General features: G+C 41.1%; 4 protein-coding genes across 4 annotated transcripts; all 4 read right to left on the bottom strand.

Annotated features, from left to right (window-relative positions):
• Positions 1 to 329: 329 nt before the first annotated feature.
• On the bottom strand, positions 330 to 851 carry LOC310864355 (translationally-controlled tumor protein homolog; the record flags this gene model as incomplete). Its single annotated transcript, XM_083773013.1, has 1 exon — positions 330 to 851. One exon carries the CDS (start codon positions 849 to 851, stop codon positions 330 to 332), a length of 522 nt encoding a protein of 173 aa, XP_083629139.1.
• Positions 852 to 1,498: 647 nt separating this feature from the next.
• LOC310859273 (proteasome subunit alpha type-3-like) lies at positions 1,499 to 2,269 on the bottom strand (the record flags this gene model as incomplete). The annotated part of the gene is made up of 1 exon (XM_083765694.1): positions 1,499 to 2,269. The coding sequence occupies one exon, from the start codon at positions 2,267 to 2,269 to the stop codon at positions 1,499 to 1,501; it is 771 nt and encodes a 256-aa protein (XP_083621820.1).
• Positions 2,270 to 3,775: 1,506 nt separating this feature from the next.
• On the bottom strand, positions 3,776 to 6,914 carry LOC310862364 (collagenase 3-like). Its single transcript, XM_083770236.1, has 10 exons — positions 6,798 to 6,914; positions 6,281 to 6,528; positions 5,990 to 6,138; positions 5,717 to 5,845; positions 5,412 to 5,573; positions 5,166 to 5,295; positions 4,887 to 5,020; positions 4,641 to 4,800; positions 4,446 to 4,549; positions 3,776 to 4,094 (listed from the first exon to the last, which is right to left on the bottom strand). Exons 1-10 carry the CDS (start codon positions 6,894 to 6,896, stop codon positions 3,985 to 3,987), a joined length of 1,425 nt encoding a protein of 474 aa, XP_083626362.1. The 5' UTR covers positions 6,897 to 6,914; the 3' UTR covers positions 3,776 to 3,984.
• A 5,412-nt stretch (positions 6,915 to 12,326) lies between these two features.
• On the bottom strand, positions 12,327 to 16,394 carry mmp13a (matrix metallopeptidase 13a). The gene is made up of 10 exons (XM_083773382.1): positions 16,285 to 16,394; positions 15,794 to 16,041; positions 15,534 to 15,682; positions 15,197 to 15,325; positions 14,180 to 14,341; positions 13,935 to 14,064; positions 13,700 to 13,833; positions 13,443 to 13,602; positions 13,223 to 13,326; positions 12,327 to 12,777 (listed from the first exon to the last, which is right to left on the bottom strand). The coding sequence occupies exons 1-10, from the start codon at positions 16,381 to 16,383 to the stop codon at positions 12,668 to 12,670; spliced, it is 1,425 nt and encodes a 474-aa protein (XP_083629508.1). The 5' UTR covers positions 16,384 to 16,394; the 3' UTR covers positions 12,327 to 12,667.
• Positions 16,395 to 19,437: the final 3,043 nt, after the last annotated feature.

Below are 19,437 nucleotides of genomic sequence, written 5' to 3'. Positions count from 1 at the left end.
CTTTTCTTGGCACAGTGATTGATGTTGCTTAAAATGGGTGGCCATGCTCAATGTATTGCCATTCTCTTATATCTTTCTAGTGGCACAATGCCTAAAAAACAAGGCCGATTTACATTTGGAATAATACCTGGCATTGGGCCACAATTGAGGGGAATCTAAATGACTGCGAAAATGGCATTCCTCTTCAGTCATAAAGTAATTCGACACTAACACTTTCACCTGACCTCTGGCCTTAGATTTGAGGGCCAAAATGTGAATTATGGTTCACCCCCCTGTGTTCGAGTGCCAAGAAGCAGCAGACAATTGAAAAATAGAAGGTTCCGGATTCTTTAGCATTTTTCTTGCTCCAAGCCGTCTTTGAAGACGACCATGTATGGTGTGATGCCATCTTCACGGTAGTCCAGTAGGGCAACCATGCCTTCCCCAGTCATGGACTCTCCCATGAAGAAGTCGTAGTTCTTAAAGTTAGCGAGAATCTTCTTCACCTCTTCCTGGGCGCCTGCCATGAAGGGCTTCACTCTTTCTGGATCGCTCTCTGCCAGTCTTTGCTTGACCACCTTCATGTATTCCTTGATGTGAATGATGTAGCTGGCTTTGTCATAGTTAGTCTTCTGCAGTTTGTGGTTGAGGACTATGTCCACTCCACTGACTATGGAGCTCTCCAGGCCCTCACACATGTCCAGTTCACTTGGATCTTTGGATTCGTTGGCTCCCAGTAGGGCGCCATCAATATCGCCCACTGACCGGCTGACCTGCTTTCCCTCGACCTCCATGATGACCCCTTTATCTATGATCCTGTAAACGTCTGAGAAGATCTCATCGCCAGTAATGAAATCCTTGTAGATGATCATGTTTGCTGTGGTTTTATCAAAAGATGATGTTCTCTTTCTTCCCTCGTCGAACTGCTCTAAGTCTGTATCGGGTGCGACTGTCCACAAAATATAGATGCGACATACCTATATACTATAGACATAACCATATTTAGACAACAGACATAACCATATTTAGAGAATGGATATGACCATGTATAGACAATAGCCTACAGACAGGTTGGAGAGATGACATTCCTGTGTCAGACAGTGTAAGTATTAGTATCTGGCGGGTGGTTGTTTCCGTTGGGGCATGCATGCCTCGTAGCAGAGTGTTGTTTTTTTCCCCTTGTCCAGGTTGTTTGTCAAAGCAAAAAAAAAAAAAGAGGAAAAAAAGGACATAAATGGTCCATGAACTAGAAAACACACCAAAATACAAAACACTAGATCTATCTCCGTCAGGCCGGTTTCCCTACTACCCACTGTACCCAGAATACACTTATGTGGTGAAACACAATCTCCATCCCAGGCCTTCAGACTGATAGGATAATAATTCTCACAGTCAATATAAATATGTAGATTTAGGTTTCTTTTTCTTGATCTCCATTCCCCTTCTTCCCTTCGTGGATAAAACAACACACTTTTACTTTGTAAATGTGACAATAAAGGTACGAGTCAGTCAGCTATGTTTACATGTTTACATCTTCATCAGAGTCATCCTCTTCCTCCAAAGAATCCTTGGCGTATTTCTCAGCCTCCTCTCTGATGTCTTTGGGAACCAGCTCGTGTCGTCCCTTCGTGACCTCTCCCACCCAGCTGAGTTCCAGTTCAAAGGCCTTGTCTTTGACCTCATCATGGACAATGTAGATAATTTTAGCAACCTCCTTCACCAGCTCCCTACATGTCAGGTCTTTCATCTGCAGTTTTTCAATCTCAGTCTTGGCCGCCTGCTTGGCTTTCCCAATGGCACAGCCCCAGTAACCATGAGAGATCCCTGAGGGGTCCACCATGAAGAGTTGAGGACCTTCATCTTTATCGTAAGAGCCCATGATGAAGCTGCAGCCGAAGGGCCTGACAGCACTGTACAGCGTGTAGGCGTGAACGTACATGGCCACTCTGTCAGACAGGTGCTTCAGAGGGATGTCATATTTATTGTTAGATCTGAAGTTAGAGGCCTCTTCTCTGGCAATCTCAGACAGGGCGCGAGCATCTGCCAGCAGACCCGCTACAGCCATGCCAACATGTCTGTCTATGTTGATGATGCGTTTGTTAGAACCTTTTTCGTAAAGTTTAGACTGAACCAGTTTCTCCACCCCAAACACAACCCCATCTTTACAGCGAATTCCTATGGCTGTGCTGCTGTTCTCCACAGCCTTCATGGCGTACTCCACCTGGAACACCCTACCATCTGTAGAAAAGGTAGAGGCAGAGAGGTCATACCCTGAGCCAATAGAACTCATTTTGGTTGAAAATGTAAGTGCTGAAATTCAGCTATCCCTCAGTCGGTGGGCGAGCTCCTCCAGTGAAAACTTGAGGTGAGGTTTTGGCGTTTTGTTGGATAATCGGGAAAGAAGCCTGATTGTTACCCTACTGGGAAGAGAGAACAGACCATTCAACCCTGCCGCCCTTTTTATCTACCTTTGATGTCACTGTGATGTCACTTTTGATGTCACACTGAGAGGGCACGAAGGAAGGAGGGGTTATGTAAAAAGAAAAATCACACCCGTGGGAAGTGAGAGGCACTCTTATCATCATACATCATCATGCATACTGGCCAATAAGAATGCCTGTTGCCTGTGATTGGTTAGCTGATTTGCCCGTTTACATAATACGTACATGTCAATGGTGTTGAATGTTTTGATTTAATTTACGTCATATTTAGCGGAATTTTGACCTAATTTATTAGTTCAATATCAATGGCAAATCTTGAGACGTGCAGTGGGGACAAGATTTAGCGGATATTTGACCAGAATTCCCCTTTCATTGTAAATGGCAAATCTTGAGACATGTGGGGACAAAAGCTGTATATAGGAGGGGCCAGCGCCCATCAAGAAATATATTATCACCTGGAAATTCATTCATTGTTTGGCAATGATGAATGCCTCAAAATGACTTTCTTTTATTACTAAGGCATATATGTAGCCTATATTGAAATACCTGTAAAATGCTAATATATCCAATGAAATGCATGCCAAAAGTAAACTGTTAATATCTTTAAAATAGGCTGCCCTGCTGCCCATTTGATTTGTATATGAACAAATCAAATGGGCGTATGAACAAATCAAACGTCTAATACATCAGCCTTTGGTGGACCGTTATGGGCTTGGGATATCATATAACTGTCAACTTATTGTCCTTGTGTTTATGTGTCTGGGCCACGTTATTCACAAATCTGTGCTCCGTGGCCTGCAATTGAGAGGGTTGCAAAAGACAAATGCAAAGGCTAAATAATGTTTTGTCTCAGCTATTATGGGCAGTCTGTCGATCTGGAGAAGACAATGTTTCATTTATCCTTGAGTGGAGGGGTGAGGGGCTAACAGGGGAGGGAACAAATTCCTTTTTTTTAATATATCGGTAGTCATCAATATATGCTATTTATCTGTTTGTCCACTGTTTTAATTAGCATGTGCAGCAGTTGTATCTGGTTTGATGTAATGTAACCTTCTTCTGATGAGTGTTTGGATCTATTATGTATCACACTTTTTATGCAGATCCAAATAAAATAATTCAAACGTGTGACTTGATTTCATTTTGAGTGTCATTATTTTACAATTAATTGTAACACTCTCTTAGAGCAAGTCCTTGTTTTTCTCTGTTCCACCAGAAGATGGTGCCAGATAATCTGTTTTCAAAGGGCTGCCAATAAAAATACAGTTGAACCGTAGGCACAGTAAATAGCCTAAACTAAACTAAACAGTCTAAATTATAACATTATACTAGATAATAAACCACAAGAGCACTTTGAATCCATTATAGTTTGCATTTAATTTTCAACATTAATTTTGACATAGGCATGTTTTTTTTATACAATCTTAAAATATATGTTTGTACACTTAAATAAATCATGTAACAATATAAATTAGATTTGATGAAAATTTATATAATAATGTGACAGATAAAATAATAATACTGATACATTGTCATTCACAGGGCCTTCTTAAAAGACTCAGGTGATCTAATAGTTATTGCAACGCAGGAAGTATCTGTTCCTCAACACACGGAACAGCCTGCCACTCCTCAGGCTGTACTCAAACATCAGAGGTCCACTGTACACATAGGTGAAACCTAGAGGACAAATGCAAAGAATAAATATCAGTGGACACCACTAATGAAACAGACAGAAAGAGAAAGACAATGCGATCATGTCGGTGAAACACTGTTTTGTACTAACAGCACAAAATTGATATTGGTCATTTAGGTGATTTTCTCATTTCTGTACGCTTTGCTAGACCTAGCCATATAATACATGCTTTATCTGTACAGTATGCATGCATTGTACCGTATGTAGTACATACGGTACAATGCATACTATGTATTTATCCCTACAAGTAAAGGTGAAACTTAAGAAAGTGTGAATGCTGGCTCATAGTTTAAACTCCATTATTAGACATTGTGTGTTGTTTAAATATCACCCACCTCTGTATTGGAAGGCTGCTGTCACCTTGCTGGTCATGCCTGGAAGCAACTCATCCACCAGTCTGGGGAATCCCTCATCCATCGTCTCACTGGCCTCATCGTAACTGAAGCAACACAAATGATAATGAGACTATGATTCTCTATTCTTAACTCGTTCAGTATTAACTCTATCTCAACTCTGTCTTCTGAGCATACCTGTAGTAGTTGTCACCAACAAAGAATAACGTCTTGCGTGTTGCTTCATCGTAGAGGGCAGCATCAACATTCCTTACATCTCTGGGTAAACTAAAACTGGTGAGGTCTTTGGGATAGCCTGGCACAAGATCGTAGCCATTGAAGGCCCACACCTCATTACCTGGATAATAATTAGAGAAGTGTTTTTAATGTGTGTAAACATGTGTATATATGATTGAGTGCTTTGAAGATGAAGAGAGCTTGTACCTTTAAAGAGGTAGACTCTGTCTGACTGACGACTCTCATAAGCAGCATCGATGTTGGCAGGAGCACTGGGCCAGAAGCTTGTGATGAGACTCTGCTCAGGTGTGACTCTCTGTGGGTAGCTTCGCCAGAAGATGCTGACAACAGATAATGCCAGAGAATTACAGCTTAGCAATTAAGAACATAATAATAATTATTATAATATAATAACATAATTAGAGAACATAATGCTTTTCTAATGCTGTTTTCCGATCCTTGCATTTCAGTCATATAGTGTTATACCTGTCTTTGAAGAAGAGCATTTCCCCTCGCAGCGTGGTTACAGCATCCAAGACCATGGTTGAGTCACATGCATCAGGGGTGATGGGAGGCTTGGGTCCAGGATTGGTGGGGCCCACATCAGTATTAGGACCTACATGTCAAATCAACATCATCAAATATAGAGAGATGAACTTTGGCGTAAGTCCAGGGAAATCACTTTTGGAGATCAGGTTATTTTCTTTAAACAGGTCACATTAAATATTTTACCATAGAGAGACTGGATGCCATTAACATCATCACGGGGCAGAACAAAGGTGTCTGGGTTCCTGAAGTTGTATACGGGATACATGAGAGCGCCAGGGTCATCGGAGTGGGATAGACCCAGGGAATGGCCAAACTCATGGGCTGCTACCAGGAAGAGGACATAACCTGCACGAGAAAAAAAAACACATTTCAGGTCTGCTGTGGATACTGAGGGACAAGGAATTGTAGTTGTTCATTAATTGCCAGAAAAGGAGAAAGGTAGTGGATAGAATTACTCTGTATAAATGCCCTCAGGATAACAAACCCACCTCTGTTGGAATTGAAAGTGAAGTTCTCATCTTCATCAAAATGTGCATCTCCTCCAATGCCACTGGATGGTGCAAAGGCATGAGCTAAGGTGCCATCTGGACCATCGAAGGGGTAATAATCACCATGATCTTTAAACAAGAATGTTACAGTATGTGAGTGACTCAATCAATGCTTAAATTCGATCACTCTTAATCATAACAACACAAATAATTTATTTGGGGTATAGATTTGACACTTTACTTTTTGGTAAATTATAGTTATTTTCTACTCACATTGGCGGCCAAAGGAGATCATGATGTCAGCGATGCCGCTGTAGATTCTTGTGAATCTCAGAGGGGTAACATTGGCCCACACTTGCAGAGCTCTCTCAATAGAGTCATCTACTTCAGACACAGGCATGTCAGGGGTGTAGTTCTCAATCCTGTGGGAGAGATTAAATGAAAACAATGTGAATTATTCTAACAGTTTGTTGTGTCTTAAACCTGCCTGTAAACCTGGAAGCATCTGTCACTATCTATATTTGTGAGGCTGTACATGTGTCCGAGTTCACAGTGGTCTCCTACCTGTAGGTAAGGCTGTTTTTCTCCCACTTGAGGTCTCCTCCAAAGGTGGTGAAACGAGAAGGTTTGACATCGGGAACACCACAGCGAGGCTTCTTCATCAGCGCTACTGTGTCAGTGTCCAGTGTTCCAGTGATCTGAAGGCCAAAGAACTTTTGCATTTCACTGAGCTTCCTGGTCAGCGGACTGATGCCCCGTCTGACAGTGGGTCCGTTTTCCTCTGTCAGGTTGAAGAAGTTCTTCAGGTAGCTCTGCAACACATTACATTACTGGTTAGATATGGACGGGCAGAATAACACATCACATGAAGGTCAGTCAGTGGGTCACAAATTGTTGATATTATGTCAATACTGAGCACTGTCTATAGTGTCTAACAATTAATTTAAGACGAGACTTTACATATAGTTGTCTTTATATTAATACTGCGGTATGTACACCATGAAGGTTTAACTTAAAATAATGTTGTCATAAAGAACACCAGTAGTTCTAAATAGTTTTAAGGTACAGAACGGTTACCTACCTTTGCAAAATCTTCATCTTGTACAGTGACTTGTGATATTGGCAGCAAATAAACGGTGGCTCCCAAGCTTAATACAATGCATAGGCTGAGAGAGTTCATGTTTCTTGCTTGGCTGGTTGGTTGTGTTCCTGTGTGACAGGCATATTTTATATACATGATGACCAGGAGAGTTGAGCAACAGCTACTTGAGTCATTGAAATCAGAAATTTCCTAAATCAATGACAGAGGACGTTTTGATGACTTAACTAAAGTTATGTTGACACAGTAATGACATGTGGTATGTGGTTTTATCTGTAGTGCTACACATAATTATATTGAATCATAAAAAGTGGCAACATCAAACCAGAAATGGGAAATTGTCATGTTGACTGTCTCAAAATTTGTATTCACAGTATGTAAAATGGGTATATTTCAAACGAAAGCACTTAAGCTGTGTGTGTGTGTGTGTGTGTGTGTGTGTGTGTGTGTGTGTGTGTGTGTGTGTGTGTGTGTGTGTGTGTGTGTGTGTGTGTGTGTGTGTGTGTATGTTTGTGTGCGCGCCCGTGCACGTGTGTTAATGGAGGCGGTTGGCACTGTTCAAAAAGATTAATAGTGGAAAACTACAATTTAGTAATGGTTCTTTAATGGCTGGACAGACACTGAAAGGAATTGCACAATATATTGCCTCAAGTAAGGTGACCATCAACCACATTGTGAGAAACCCATACTTGAAAGATTGTGTTGTAATAGGAATTTAGTACACACATATGGTAAATTGATCAATGCTTTTTTCTCAAGTTGACTGGACTATTGCAGCGCCTTATTTACCAGCATCCTCAAGAAGTCAAGAAGTTTTTATTGTATTGAACAATTACATCTTCGTTCTCATTATAAATGGTTGCACTTTGCTGATTCTGTTGTTGTCAATCATCATTATCATTCTTATTTTATTTATACTTTATTACTTTATTAACAAAGACTCTACAGTATGCAGTAATAGTATTTGCTCTCTAAAGACATGGGCACCAAAACATTAGCCTGGCAGCGCCGAAATATGGCTGCAGCTGTGTAGCTCTGATTGTTGTCTCTATCCCCGTAACTGCAATGAGTGCCTACACAATGACAAATTCCTATCAACTTGTTGACATGGCAAATAAATATTGAATCTTGAATCTTGAATCTTGGCTAATAAGCCAGACTAATATCACACAATATCATCAGGCTGATTCGGTCTGGCTTATTAGCCAGGCTACCAAAACATTCCACTGATGTCCACTATTAAATAAAATGTGTGTGTGTGTGTGTGTGTGTGTGTGTGTGTGTGTGTGTGTGTGTGTGTGTGTGTGTGTGTGTGTGTGTGTGTGTGTGTGTGTGTGTGTGTGTGTGTGTGTGTGTGTGTGTGTGTGTGTGTGTGCGCGCGCGCGCGTGCGTGCGTGCGTGCGTGCGTGCGTGTGTGTGTGTTAGGCTGCACAACAGTGACACTTGATGAAAACCAACCAAATGCTATTTTCGTGCTCGGACACAGCCAGCCAGGGACCCAGGGACACAGCCAGAGACACACAAAGATCCCTATATAGCTGTACTGTACTGTACTGTACTGTACTGTACTGTACTGTACTGTACTGTACTGTACTGTACTGTACTGTACTGTACTGTACTGTACTGTACTGTACTGTACTGTACTGTACTGTACTGTCACACCCGAAATCATCATATACTGTATACAGTTAATATGTGTGTGTGTTAGGCTGCACAACAGTGACACTTGGTGATGAAAATCAACCAAATGCTATTTTCGTGCTTGGTCACTGCAGCCAGCCAGGGACCCAGGGACACAGCCAGAGACACACAAAGCTCCCTATAGGAGTGGTTGCATGGTACCACTCAAAATTTTTACAATTTCCATATGTGTTAATACATTAATAAGTATGATGAATCTCATGATATACTATATTATGTATTGGTTAAGTTCCCTTCATAATCACTGCACTTAATTGTACCTAAAAATAGATCAACATTTGGCAACATACAAACACAACAAAATAAGCGATTCAGTGAAAATAGAAGATCTACATGCTTACAAAATGTTGTTGCAAATGCAATGCATTATGAGCTTGTAGACTGGCTATTTTTGCTATTTGATGTAGCCTACAATGAAGTACTTACTGTACATAGAGTTTAGGTGGAAAGTTAACAACATAGCCCAGACTTACAGGCTGATTTTAATTTATTCACACCTGGGCTGACCAGGGACTAATTCCAGCACATTTACAGTAATGATTATTAATATGCACAGTCTCTGTGAAATACACTGGAAACTAGAAAAAGTGCCCTTCTGGGCACAGGTCTCCACCAGGATAGGAATGTAGGACATTGCAGCTTGCCTTCATCTGGTGGTTGGATAAAAGGGCAACAAAAGTAAATTAGAGATAAAATACTTTTCGGCCAGTTATAGCGCCACCTTGAGGCTGAGTTGAAATTGTTCATGTGGCATTTCTTCCTCGGCCTAGTGGGAATGTGCGTGCACAATTTCATGGAAATCACGCGATGTGTTCATGATTTGCAGCATTTTGTTTGAAACTGAGCACTCCTGTGAACTTTGGAAGCCAATCTTAACCAATCAGGATGGAGTCTGAGAAATCTGAAAGACCCGTTTCGTTGAATGGCTCTAGAGAGACTGTGTACCAATTTGCGCGATGTTTGGACAAAATCTGTAGGTGTACTGTGCAAAAACTTGTTTAGCACAAAGCGGCCTCCTGGTGGCGCTATAACAGGCCGTTCTGGAAATTTTGGGGCAGAGGTTCATCGTTGGCATCCAGGGAGTGTGTGTGCAAAATTGGACATCGACCGGGTTAACGGTGCCGGAGATTAGCTGCTCACGGACACACACACACACACACGGACGGACGGACGGACGGAGTGCAAAACATACTCTCCCCCCATGCCTTCGGCCTGGTGGAGACAAAAAACAAAACAAAACTCATGCAACACTATCTATGAAATCACTGCATACTTACTTACTGTACCATGAGGCAACGATCGACAACTGAGGAAATGACAGATGATCAAAGTGATGTCAACATGATTTACTCAAAAAGGATATGGCAAGATATAATAAGTGAGGAAATTGTCGAACATTATAGTACGCCTACTTCCAAAGAGTTACCAAATATTTGTGTTAAAAACAGATGTCAAAACCTATTATTGATTTCAGTATGTTCTATGAGTAAAAGTCCATCTCAATTGATTATTTATGTTCTATAATAATAATAATAATAACTAGAAAAGTCACAATTTTTTTAAATTGCAGTGTGGTTGCCGCAGTCTGGATGTGATAGTGACCAACAAAAGATCAAAGGGTGATCGAGCCTTCACGGCTGCCCGCAGGCTCTGAAATAATTTGCCCAATTCACATCAGAGCTATCCAGTCCATCATAACTTTTAAATCTTTGTTAAGACCCACTTATTCTCCTTGACCTTAGTGTCAGCTGAGGGAGCCCTGTTTCATTAGTGCTCACAGAGGGGTGCCCTGGCCCCTGGGCCCTGGGTGCCCTGAGGTGTAATCCATGGAGCAGGTTCTCCGTAGGCCAGGTGTAGCTAATCAGTGCTGCTGTGCTTAATGGTACACCTCAGTAATGGCCGCACCCAGGCAAGCCTCTGTGCTTTGTTTGTGCCTTTATATTGCCTGCTTATATTTTTAGTTTTGTTTTTAATTTGAAAATACTGCGTTGGTACTTTTACTCAAGTAAAGAATTTGAGTACGTTTTGCACCACTGGGCAGAGTAAATCACTTTACACAGTCTTTCTGTCTGTCTGTGTCTCCTGTGGTCTAGGGCCTAGACTCTAGGCTGTGTTGTAAAGCAAGTGGTTCCCAAACTAGCTGTCCCTAGATGACATTGTGATTGTGATTTGGATTGGACACACTCACACACCACACAACTGATTAAAATGAGTAAGAGTAATTGACATCACCAGCTTCCTCTGTGTAGGCTACATATGACATTTTCAAGTGACAATTAACACACAAGGACTAAAAGGGTTTTAAATATGTATTTATTGACATGTGGGAAAGTTGAATTGTTTGTGTGTTACCTGTCTCTCGATCTTCTGCGGTCCCAAACCTCTGAATGACATCACTTTCTAGTCTGGACAGAGCAGAACCAACTTAAATTCGGCTTTAAAAGTGGAGTATGATTCGACCCTAAGCAGCCCTGCAAGCCCAGAGCCACCCACGCTAGCCAGGACAGCAGTCCAGGCGTCCCATCTCTGAGAGGGGCCGGGAAGGAGGGTGGAGTTGGTCACTCTGGGGAGGTTTGTGGAGGTGTTTTTATTATTCTGTGTATGGCAACCCAGCTGTTTCAGTGTCTGTTGTTTTGGCTTGGGGGCTTTAGCTGCAACCTTTGGTGTTTTCAGTTTGATGTTGCGAGCCCCTGCTTTCTCCAAATCCAAACCAATTCACCATTCACATGGAGGCCATGTTTGATATTTGCATTTAAAAAGCAGGGTGGCAATGGCAAAATGGCTGCCGTGTGAATATGGTTTATTTATGGGACTCTGAGCTGGGTGTGTGACTGCACTGCACACCTGTTGTGACAGGAAGGATAAATCGGTCATCACCACCATGCACATTCATGGGGAGCCTCTGTCATAACAATTTACTACTGATCTTGCCCCTCTGCAATAAATTAGTTTGAACATGTTATTTACTTGAAGAGCAATAATGTATTACAATTGAGTGAATGAAATAAAGACGCAGTAGCCTACGGCATGACTCATGACATGAGCACTGCACAACGGGCAAGTGGACAGTAAGGTAATTATTTAACATAAAGAGGACAACTATTAGTCACATGGTGTTATTCACAAGACAATTACGTGTTATAGTGTTCTTCCTCTAAGCCACAGTGGAAGTACCCTAGCCCAGAAAAAGGGTTCTATTACAAGAGAGCATAGGCCTATTCATAGTCTGGTTTTTACTCACCATGTCACCAAGTATGGCCATCAAACATTTGCTTAATTTGTCAGTAGCTTATGTAATGCTGTTTTCATAGTAATGGTGCCAAACTTTCACAGACTTGCACAGCTACTGTAGAACTGTGAAACAGCTTTAAGTGGACATTCTATGCTTGTCCCTTTTTGCCCATGGAGAATCCCTGTTGTCATATGGCCAATTGGCCACATGGGCATGCTGATATTCCCTTATGAGTTAGAAATAGAATGCATAAAGGAACACTGAGGATTGGTGTAATACTGCAAATGACATGGATGATATGAAAGTGTCTAAATACAAAATCACCTCAGTGATGTCTGCATAATGTGATACGTAGTGAGTGATAAATAACGTAGCCTATGTTTCCTTTTCATGATGTAGGCTTGGATCATGTGGATGTATGGCTCCAGGTTCAGGAATCAATAAGACTATCAGTATCAGAAGTAGCTCTCAAAAGATGAAAAGGCAGCAGTTAAGTAGTAAATGTTTTATTGTTTGTCTATCCAGCACATGTGGAAGACACTGACTTACAGTACAAGTACAATACAGTATACATTTACTTTAGGTTTAATACAAAACAGCTCCACATTAAAAGTTATACTTTTATTATATTGATTGTACCATGTTGTTTCATATGCATTATATACACAGTATATTAGTAGCCTATATTGCAGTGCATTCATATACATCTTCAGATTGCACTAATTTCAGAATAACAGCAGCATTATAAATAAACAAAATTGTATGCTCACCTAAAAAATTGTAAATACATAAAAAAAATATACGGTAACTTATATTTAACTTATATTAAAAAGTAACATCTGATAAAAATGAAAATGTAAACATTCACTGTCATTCTATGTGCCTTCTTAAAAGACATGAGGTCAGCAGGTCAGATGAACTAATAGTTATTGCAACGCAGAAAGTAGCTGTTCCTCAGCACACGGAACAGCCTCCCACTACTCAGGCTGTACTCAAACATCAGAGGTCCACTGTACACATAGGTGAAACCTAGGGGACAAATGCAAAGCAAAAGTTAAATATCAGTGGACACCACTAATGAAACGGATACAACTAATGAAACTGCAACAGACAGAAAGAAAAGGCGAGTGAATTTTGCGCAAGAAGTCATTCTCAAGCTGCACACACTTTTTTTTAAAGATTTGTTTTAGGCTTTTCTGCCTTTATTGATCATCAAGTGAAGATTGACAAGAAAGAGGGAGAGAGAGATAGAAGGGGAGAGACGCAGCAAAGGTCGTCATGAATGGGACTCGAACACGCGAGTCCCAACACATACTATGTGGCATGCGCCTGGACCACTTGGCCTGCACACATAGCTTTGTTTTCAAACTGTCAGGCAATGTAGCTCATTGCCTAACTAACTATCAATAGCTAAATATTGGATATTGAGGCCACATCATTATAGACATGGCTATTAGCAGTAAATATCACCCACCTCTGTATTGGAAGGCTGCTGTCACCTTGCTGGTCATGCCTGGAAGCAACTCATCCACCAATCTGGGGAATCCCTCATCCATCGCCCCCCTGGCCTCATCGTAACTGAAGCAACACAAATGATGATTTGACTATGATTTTCTATAAATTGTTCAGTAATTAACTCTGTCCCAACTTCTCTGCATACCTACAGTATAGTATACCTATATAGTATAGCATACCTATAGTAGTTGTCACCAACAAAGAATAACGTCTTGCGTGTTGCTTCATCGTAGAGGGCAGCATTAACTTTCCTTACACCTCTGGGTAAACCAAAACTGGAGAGCTTTTTGGGATAGCCTGGCACAAGATCGTAGCCAGAGAAGGCCCATACTTTATGACCTGGAGAATAATAATAGAAGAGAAGAGTTTTTAATATAAACACGTGTACTGTACACTTTAAATAATTGAGTGCTTTGAAGATGAAGAGAGCTTGTACCTTTAAAGAGGTAGACTCTGTCTGACTGACGACTCTCATAAGCAGCATCGATGTTGGCAGGAGCACTGGGCCAGAAGCTTGTGATGAGACTCTGCTCAGGTGTGACTCTCTGTGGGTAGCTTCGCCAGAAGATGCTGACAACAGATAATGCCAGAGCATTAGCCTACAGCTTAGCAATTAAGCCGCTAGAGAAAACAGTGTTATTCTAAGGTTGTTGGCTGATTTTCGGTCATACTTGTCTTTGAAGAAGAGCATTTCCCCTCGCAGCGTGCTTACAGCATCCAAGACCATGGTTGAGTCACATGCATCAGGGGTGGTGGGGGGCTCGGGTTCCGGCTCAGGGAGGATCACATCAGTATTAGGACCTGCAGGTCAAATCAACATAATCAAATATACAGAGCTGAACTAAGACATAAGCTAAGGAGAACTAAGACATAAGCCCAAAACAGATAATATTAAATCTGGGTGTGTTTGTTTTACCATAGAGAGACTGGATGCCATTAACATCATCACGGGGCAGAACAAAGGTGTCTGGGTTCCTATAGTTGTATACGGGATACATGAGAGCGCCAGGGTCATCAGAGTGGGATAGACCCAGGGAATGGCCAAACTCATGGGCTGCTACCAGGAAGAGGATATAACCTGTAAGAAAAAAACACAAACATTACAGTTCTGCTATGGATCTACTGTGGGACAAGGAATTGCAAGTTTTGAGGGACAGATTTTGACTCCACACGTCTCATATTTGCCAAAGGAGAAATTAGGTCATATGTCCATCAAATATGACGTAAATTTGTGGCTGGCAACACAAACATTAAATGCCATTGACAATGAATGGAAAATGTACGTCATATGTAGATGAGCAAATCGGCTAACCAAACATATAAATTCAGTTGTTCATGAGATAATGTATGACGATGTATAATGAGCGCCCCTCACTTCATACGTGTGTGATTTTTGAGGGGCACTAGCCCCTCCTATTAATAGCCTTTGTCCCCACACGTCTCAATACTTGCCATTGACAATGAAAGGGGAATTCAGGTCAAATGTCCGCTAAATCTTGTCCCCACACATCTCAAGATTTGCCATTGACAATGAACGGAGAAATTAGGTCAAATGTTCGCTAAATATGACGTAAATTAAACATCAAAAGATTCAACACCATTGACATTGAAGGGAAAATTTACGTCATATGTAAACGAGAAAATCAGCGAACTAATCACAGGCAACAGGCATTCTGATTGGCCAGTATGAGATGATGCATGATGCTAAATATGACGTAAATTAAACATCAAAACGCCATTGACAATGAAGGGAAAACTTACGTCATATGTAAACGAGCAAATCGGCTAACCAATCACATGTCGGTGGGAGCGTTTGGTCAATAAGGGACCACCTTATGTACCTTATGTAGCAAGTTTTTAAATAATTGCCAGTAAAGAAGAAAGGTAGTGGATAGAATTACTCCTTATAAATTCCCTTGGGTTAAAAGCTCACCTCTGTTGGAATTGAAAGTGAAGTTCTCATCTTCATCAAAATGTGCATCTCCTCCGATGCCACTGGATGGTGCAAAGGCATGAGCTAAGGTGCCATCTGGACCATCGAAGGGGTAATAATCACCATGCGCTTTAAACAAGAACATATTTATGTTAAGAAATAGTAGCACCATTAAAGCAGTTTCATCCATGAAATTACCGGTAGTTCCTAAGTCTATGGCTAACAGACAGTATCAGAGCTACGATTGTCTGTGTTCCATTGTAAATCAGCACTGAACAACAGCAATCATTTATTTGGGGTGTAGATTTGGTAAATTAGAGTTATTTTCTATACTCACATTGGCGGCCAAAGGAGATCATGATGTCAGCGATGTCGCTGTAGATTCTTGTGAATCTCAGAGGGGTAACATTGGCCCACACTTGCAGAGCTCTCTCTATTGAGTCATCTACTTCAGACACAGACATGTCAGGGGTGTAGTTTTCAATCCTGTGGAACAGATTGGAAGATGTGGAGACACATACAGCAACTATGTTGTTACTGTAAACATGTACGTAAAGAATTAGTACATGTGTGTCCGAGTTCACAGTGGTCTCCTACCTGTAGGTAAGGCTGTTTTTCTCCCACTTGAGGTCTCCTCCAAAGGTGGTGAAACGAGAAGGTTTGACATCGGGAACACCACAGCGAGGCTTCTTCATCAGCGCTACTGTGTCAGTGTCCAGTGTTCCAGTGATCTGAAGGCCAAAGAACTTCTGCATTTCACTGAGCTTCCTGGTCAGCGGACTGATGCCCCGTCTGACAGTGGGTCCGTTTTCCTCTGTCAGGTTGAAGAAGTTCTTCAGGTAGCTCTGCAACACATTACATTACTGGTTAGATATGGATGGGCCAGATAACACATCACATGACGGTCAATAAGTGGATCACAAATACTGTATTGATATTAGGTCAATACTGAGTACTGTTTAGAAGAGTAAGATGATATCTTTATATAGTATATTATAGGTCTAAAGCTTGTAGTTTTGTACTAAAGGATTAGGTAATATTTTGTCATAAAGAATGATCTATTGTAGAGATACAGAGAGGATACCTACCGTTGCAAAAGCTTCATCTTGTACAGTAACGTGTGATATTGGCAGCAAATAAACTGTGGATACCACGCTTAGTAGAATGCACAGACTGAAAGAGTTCATGTTTCTTCGTTGATTCGTTGGTTGAGTTTCTGTGTGACTGCCACAGAAACTGTGGGTCTTATATACACATGATTAGACCATGCAGGATAGTTGAGCAACAACTACCTGAGTCACCAAACATTCCCTATATGGATGGCAGAGGATGTTTGGATTGATGATGCAGCTGTTATATGATTAGATTAGATAAGAGCAAGCTGTATGATCCACGGAGGAAAAATCAGGTGTCAAAGGTAAGAGTCAAGAACTAAACCATGATAAGAATACATATAAATATACAAGAGAACACTAAGCTGCTTGCCCTATATATAACTGCCCAGGATCTGATTGAGTGAATTATTATTATTTTTTGTTATCAATTTTTCTTTCATGACAAAAACAGAACAATTGAATTCTGGCATTATGAATGAATAAAAAAACACACACAAATACAGGATATAATGTATAAACATAGTAAACATAGTTCATTCTATGACCAAAATAAAACTAAACTGAACAGAACTAAAGGAAAACTAAGAAACAAAAACAAACAAACAAACCCATGCACCCACCCCTCCCTCCCAGGACCAAAGATGTCACAAATTTCTTACCATTGTGTAAAAAGCAAAAAAGGAATAGATCCTAATTTTAGAGGGATTTTATCTGCAATGTTAGACCAAATATTAACACTTTCTTCTTTAGCTCCATGCAACGTTGCCCTGATTGAGTGAATTATTGAACGTAAAAAATGTAAACAGTCTCAGTAGTTGAACAGACGACAGCAAGGGTTTCAGGCCAAAAACATATTGGCATGCCCTTGGTGTATCTCACAATACGGTGCATGCACTCCTACTGTAGCACTGAGTCCAATTAGTTTGGCTGTGGCCAGGCTTGACTTCTTAAATCAGCCAGCGCACACTTTTATATATTTTTTACGTTTATATATTACTGCTGTTTTATTTGAAATGTGGTGGAAGGTAGGGTAAGTGATATACCCTATGATATAACGTAATAACGATATACCTGTGTGTGTGTGTTTGTGTGTGTGTGTGTGTGTGTGTGTGTGTGTGTGCGTGCGTTCGTGCGTGTGTGCGTCTTAGCACCATGTCTGTTTGTACCATGACCTTTGACCTTTACAGCTTGCACACACACACACACACACACACACACACACGGAACAGTACAGTACGTGTACAGTACGTGTACAGTACAGTACAGTACTACAGCACAGTATGCGTATACTACGTATGTGTATACTACACTACACTACACTACACTACAGTACGAGTATACAAGCAGTACAGAGTACAGTACAACACACACACACGTCACACACACTGCCTGTATTGGCAATAACAGGAGACATGGGTTGGGAGCCGTGTGAGATAAGGTGGAGAGGCAGCATGATGGCCTTATGGAACCGACTAATCAGAATGCCAGAGAACAGAGTTGCTAGGAAGATTTTCAACTGGGATGTATTAGTAAAAGGTGCATGGGCGAGTGCAATAGAGGACACTCTTGTAAGAACTGGGTTACATGACAGTTTTCTAAATAACAGTGTTGTAAACATTTCCATGGTTGAAGACACACGTAATAGTTTATTTCAGAACAAATGGTCACAGGACATATTGGGGGGGGGGAATTAAAAAACTTCAGTGCACTGTGCAAGGAATAAATGCATTCGCCATGTATCCGAAGGAAGTCTGATCCAATCACTTTTAGATTTCTCCAGTTTAATCCTGAGTTTAAGTTTTGTTGTGTTCAAGATCTGATTTTAGGCATGTTTAAGCCTCCAGGAAAATCCGTTTTGAGGTTGAATAAACCCTACAAACCCTCCCGTGCACTCAGATCAGCCAACGCAGGGAAGCTGGAAGTACCCACACTAAAAACGCCGGGACAACGCTCCACACGTCCCAAACTCTTCTCCCTTCTGGCTCCAAAACTGTGGAATGCACTTCCCATTGCAGTCAGAACTGCAGCATCGCTCCCAATCTTCCGCCGTAGCCTGAAAACCCACCTTTTCAGACTCCATCATGGCCCATAGCACTTACCCTAACCCCTTAGATAGCATTTCTGTTGACTTAGATAGCATTTGACACAGACTTATAGCATGTTATGTAGACAGCACTATAATTGTATTGTATATAGTCATAGCACGCCATAGTACATGTATAGCATAGTAGTAAATATGTATAGTTTATATGTATAGTGTATGTATAGTTTCATTATATAGATGTTCCACTGTTACTTTCTTAGCTTACGCATGTTTCATGATAAATGCTTTTATGTGATGTATTCCCATGCTTTTGTTCTTGCTTAAATGTAAATCGCTCTGGATTAAGAGCGTCTGCTAAATGCCTAAATTGTAAAAATTGTAAATTGATCTTAATCCACTGTTTTTCATTAAAACGTCTTTGTCCTACTGTCCAGTTGGGATTGTGTTGAAGTCCAGCGCATTTTAGAGCTTCAATGCCGTGAGCCATGAAATGTTGCACAAACCTTGTGGTTGTCTTTTTTCCATTGTTAATATTGTATCTGTACTGTTGTCCCAGCCTTATACCTGTTTTACCCGTTTCTCCGACATATTGTAAACCACATTTTTCACATGTGATTAAGTAAATGCAGTTGCTGGTTCTGGCTGTTATTTGTTGTTTAATCTCTAACACGCGTTTTGTAGTTCTATTTTTGACTAATTGTTTGGGTTTGAAGTATTCTGGTCCCTGGCGTGCTGGTGTGTTGATTTCTTTTAGCTTGCTGTGTACTAGATAATTTTTAAGGTTTTTGTTTTTTCTGTAGGCCGATATAATTGTCTCCACCAGGCCGAAGGCATGGGGGGAGAGTATTTTTTGCACTCCGTCCGTCCGTCCGTGTGTCCGTCCGTCCGTCCGTGTGTGTGTCTAATCTCGGCCATCGTTAACCCGGTCGATGCCAAATTTTGCACACACACTCCCTGGATGCCAACGATGAACCTCTGCCCCAAACTTTCCAGAACGGCCTGTTATAGCGCCACCAGGAGGCCGCTTTGTGCAAAACAAGTTTTTGCACAGTACACCTACAGATTTTGTCCAAACATCACGC

The sequence above is a fragment of the Protomyctophum parallelum genome (assembly GCF_964188405.1).
Source record: "Protomyctophum parallelum genome assembly, chromosome: 1".
Taxonomy (NCBI): Eukaryota; Metazoa; Chordata; class Actinopteri; order Myctophiformes; family Myctophidae; genus Protomyctophum; species Protomyctophum parallelum.
The sequence above is the reverse complement of the archived record's forward strand: the minus strand, read 5'-3'. Positions and strand labels throughout refer to the sequence as shown.

Excerpts from the sequence above, each read along its gene's own strand:
- LOC310862364 (XM_083770236.1), bottom strand. The coding sequence starts at position 6,896 with ATGAACTCTCTCAGCCTATGCATTGTATTAAGCTTGGGAGCCACCGTT. Across the intron at positions 6,139-6,280 it reads AAAAACAGCCTTACCTACAG|GATTGAGAACTACACCCCTG; the intron begins GTAGGAGACCAC and ends TCTCTCCCACAG. Across the intron at positions 5,296-5,411 it reads TGGCATCCAGTCTCTCTATG|GTCCTAATACTGATGTGGGC; the intron begins GTAAAATATTTA and ends TTTGACATGTAG.
- mmp13a (XM_083773382.1), bottom strand. The coding sequence starts at position 16,383 with ATGAACTCTTTCAGTCTGTGCATTCTACTAAGCGTGGTATCCACAGTT. Across the intron at positions 15,683-15,793 it reads AAAAACAGCCTTACCTACAG|GATTGAAAACTACACCCCTG; the intron begins GTAGGAGACCAC and ends TCTGTTCCACAG. Across the intron at positions 13,603-13,699 it reads CAGAGTCTACCTCTTTAAAG|GTCATAAAGTATGGGCCTTC; the intron begins GTACAAGCTCTC and ends ATTATTCTCCAG.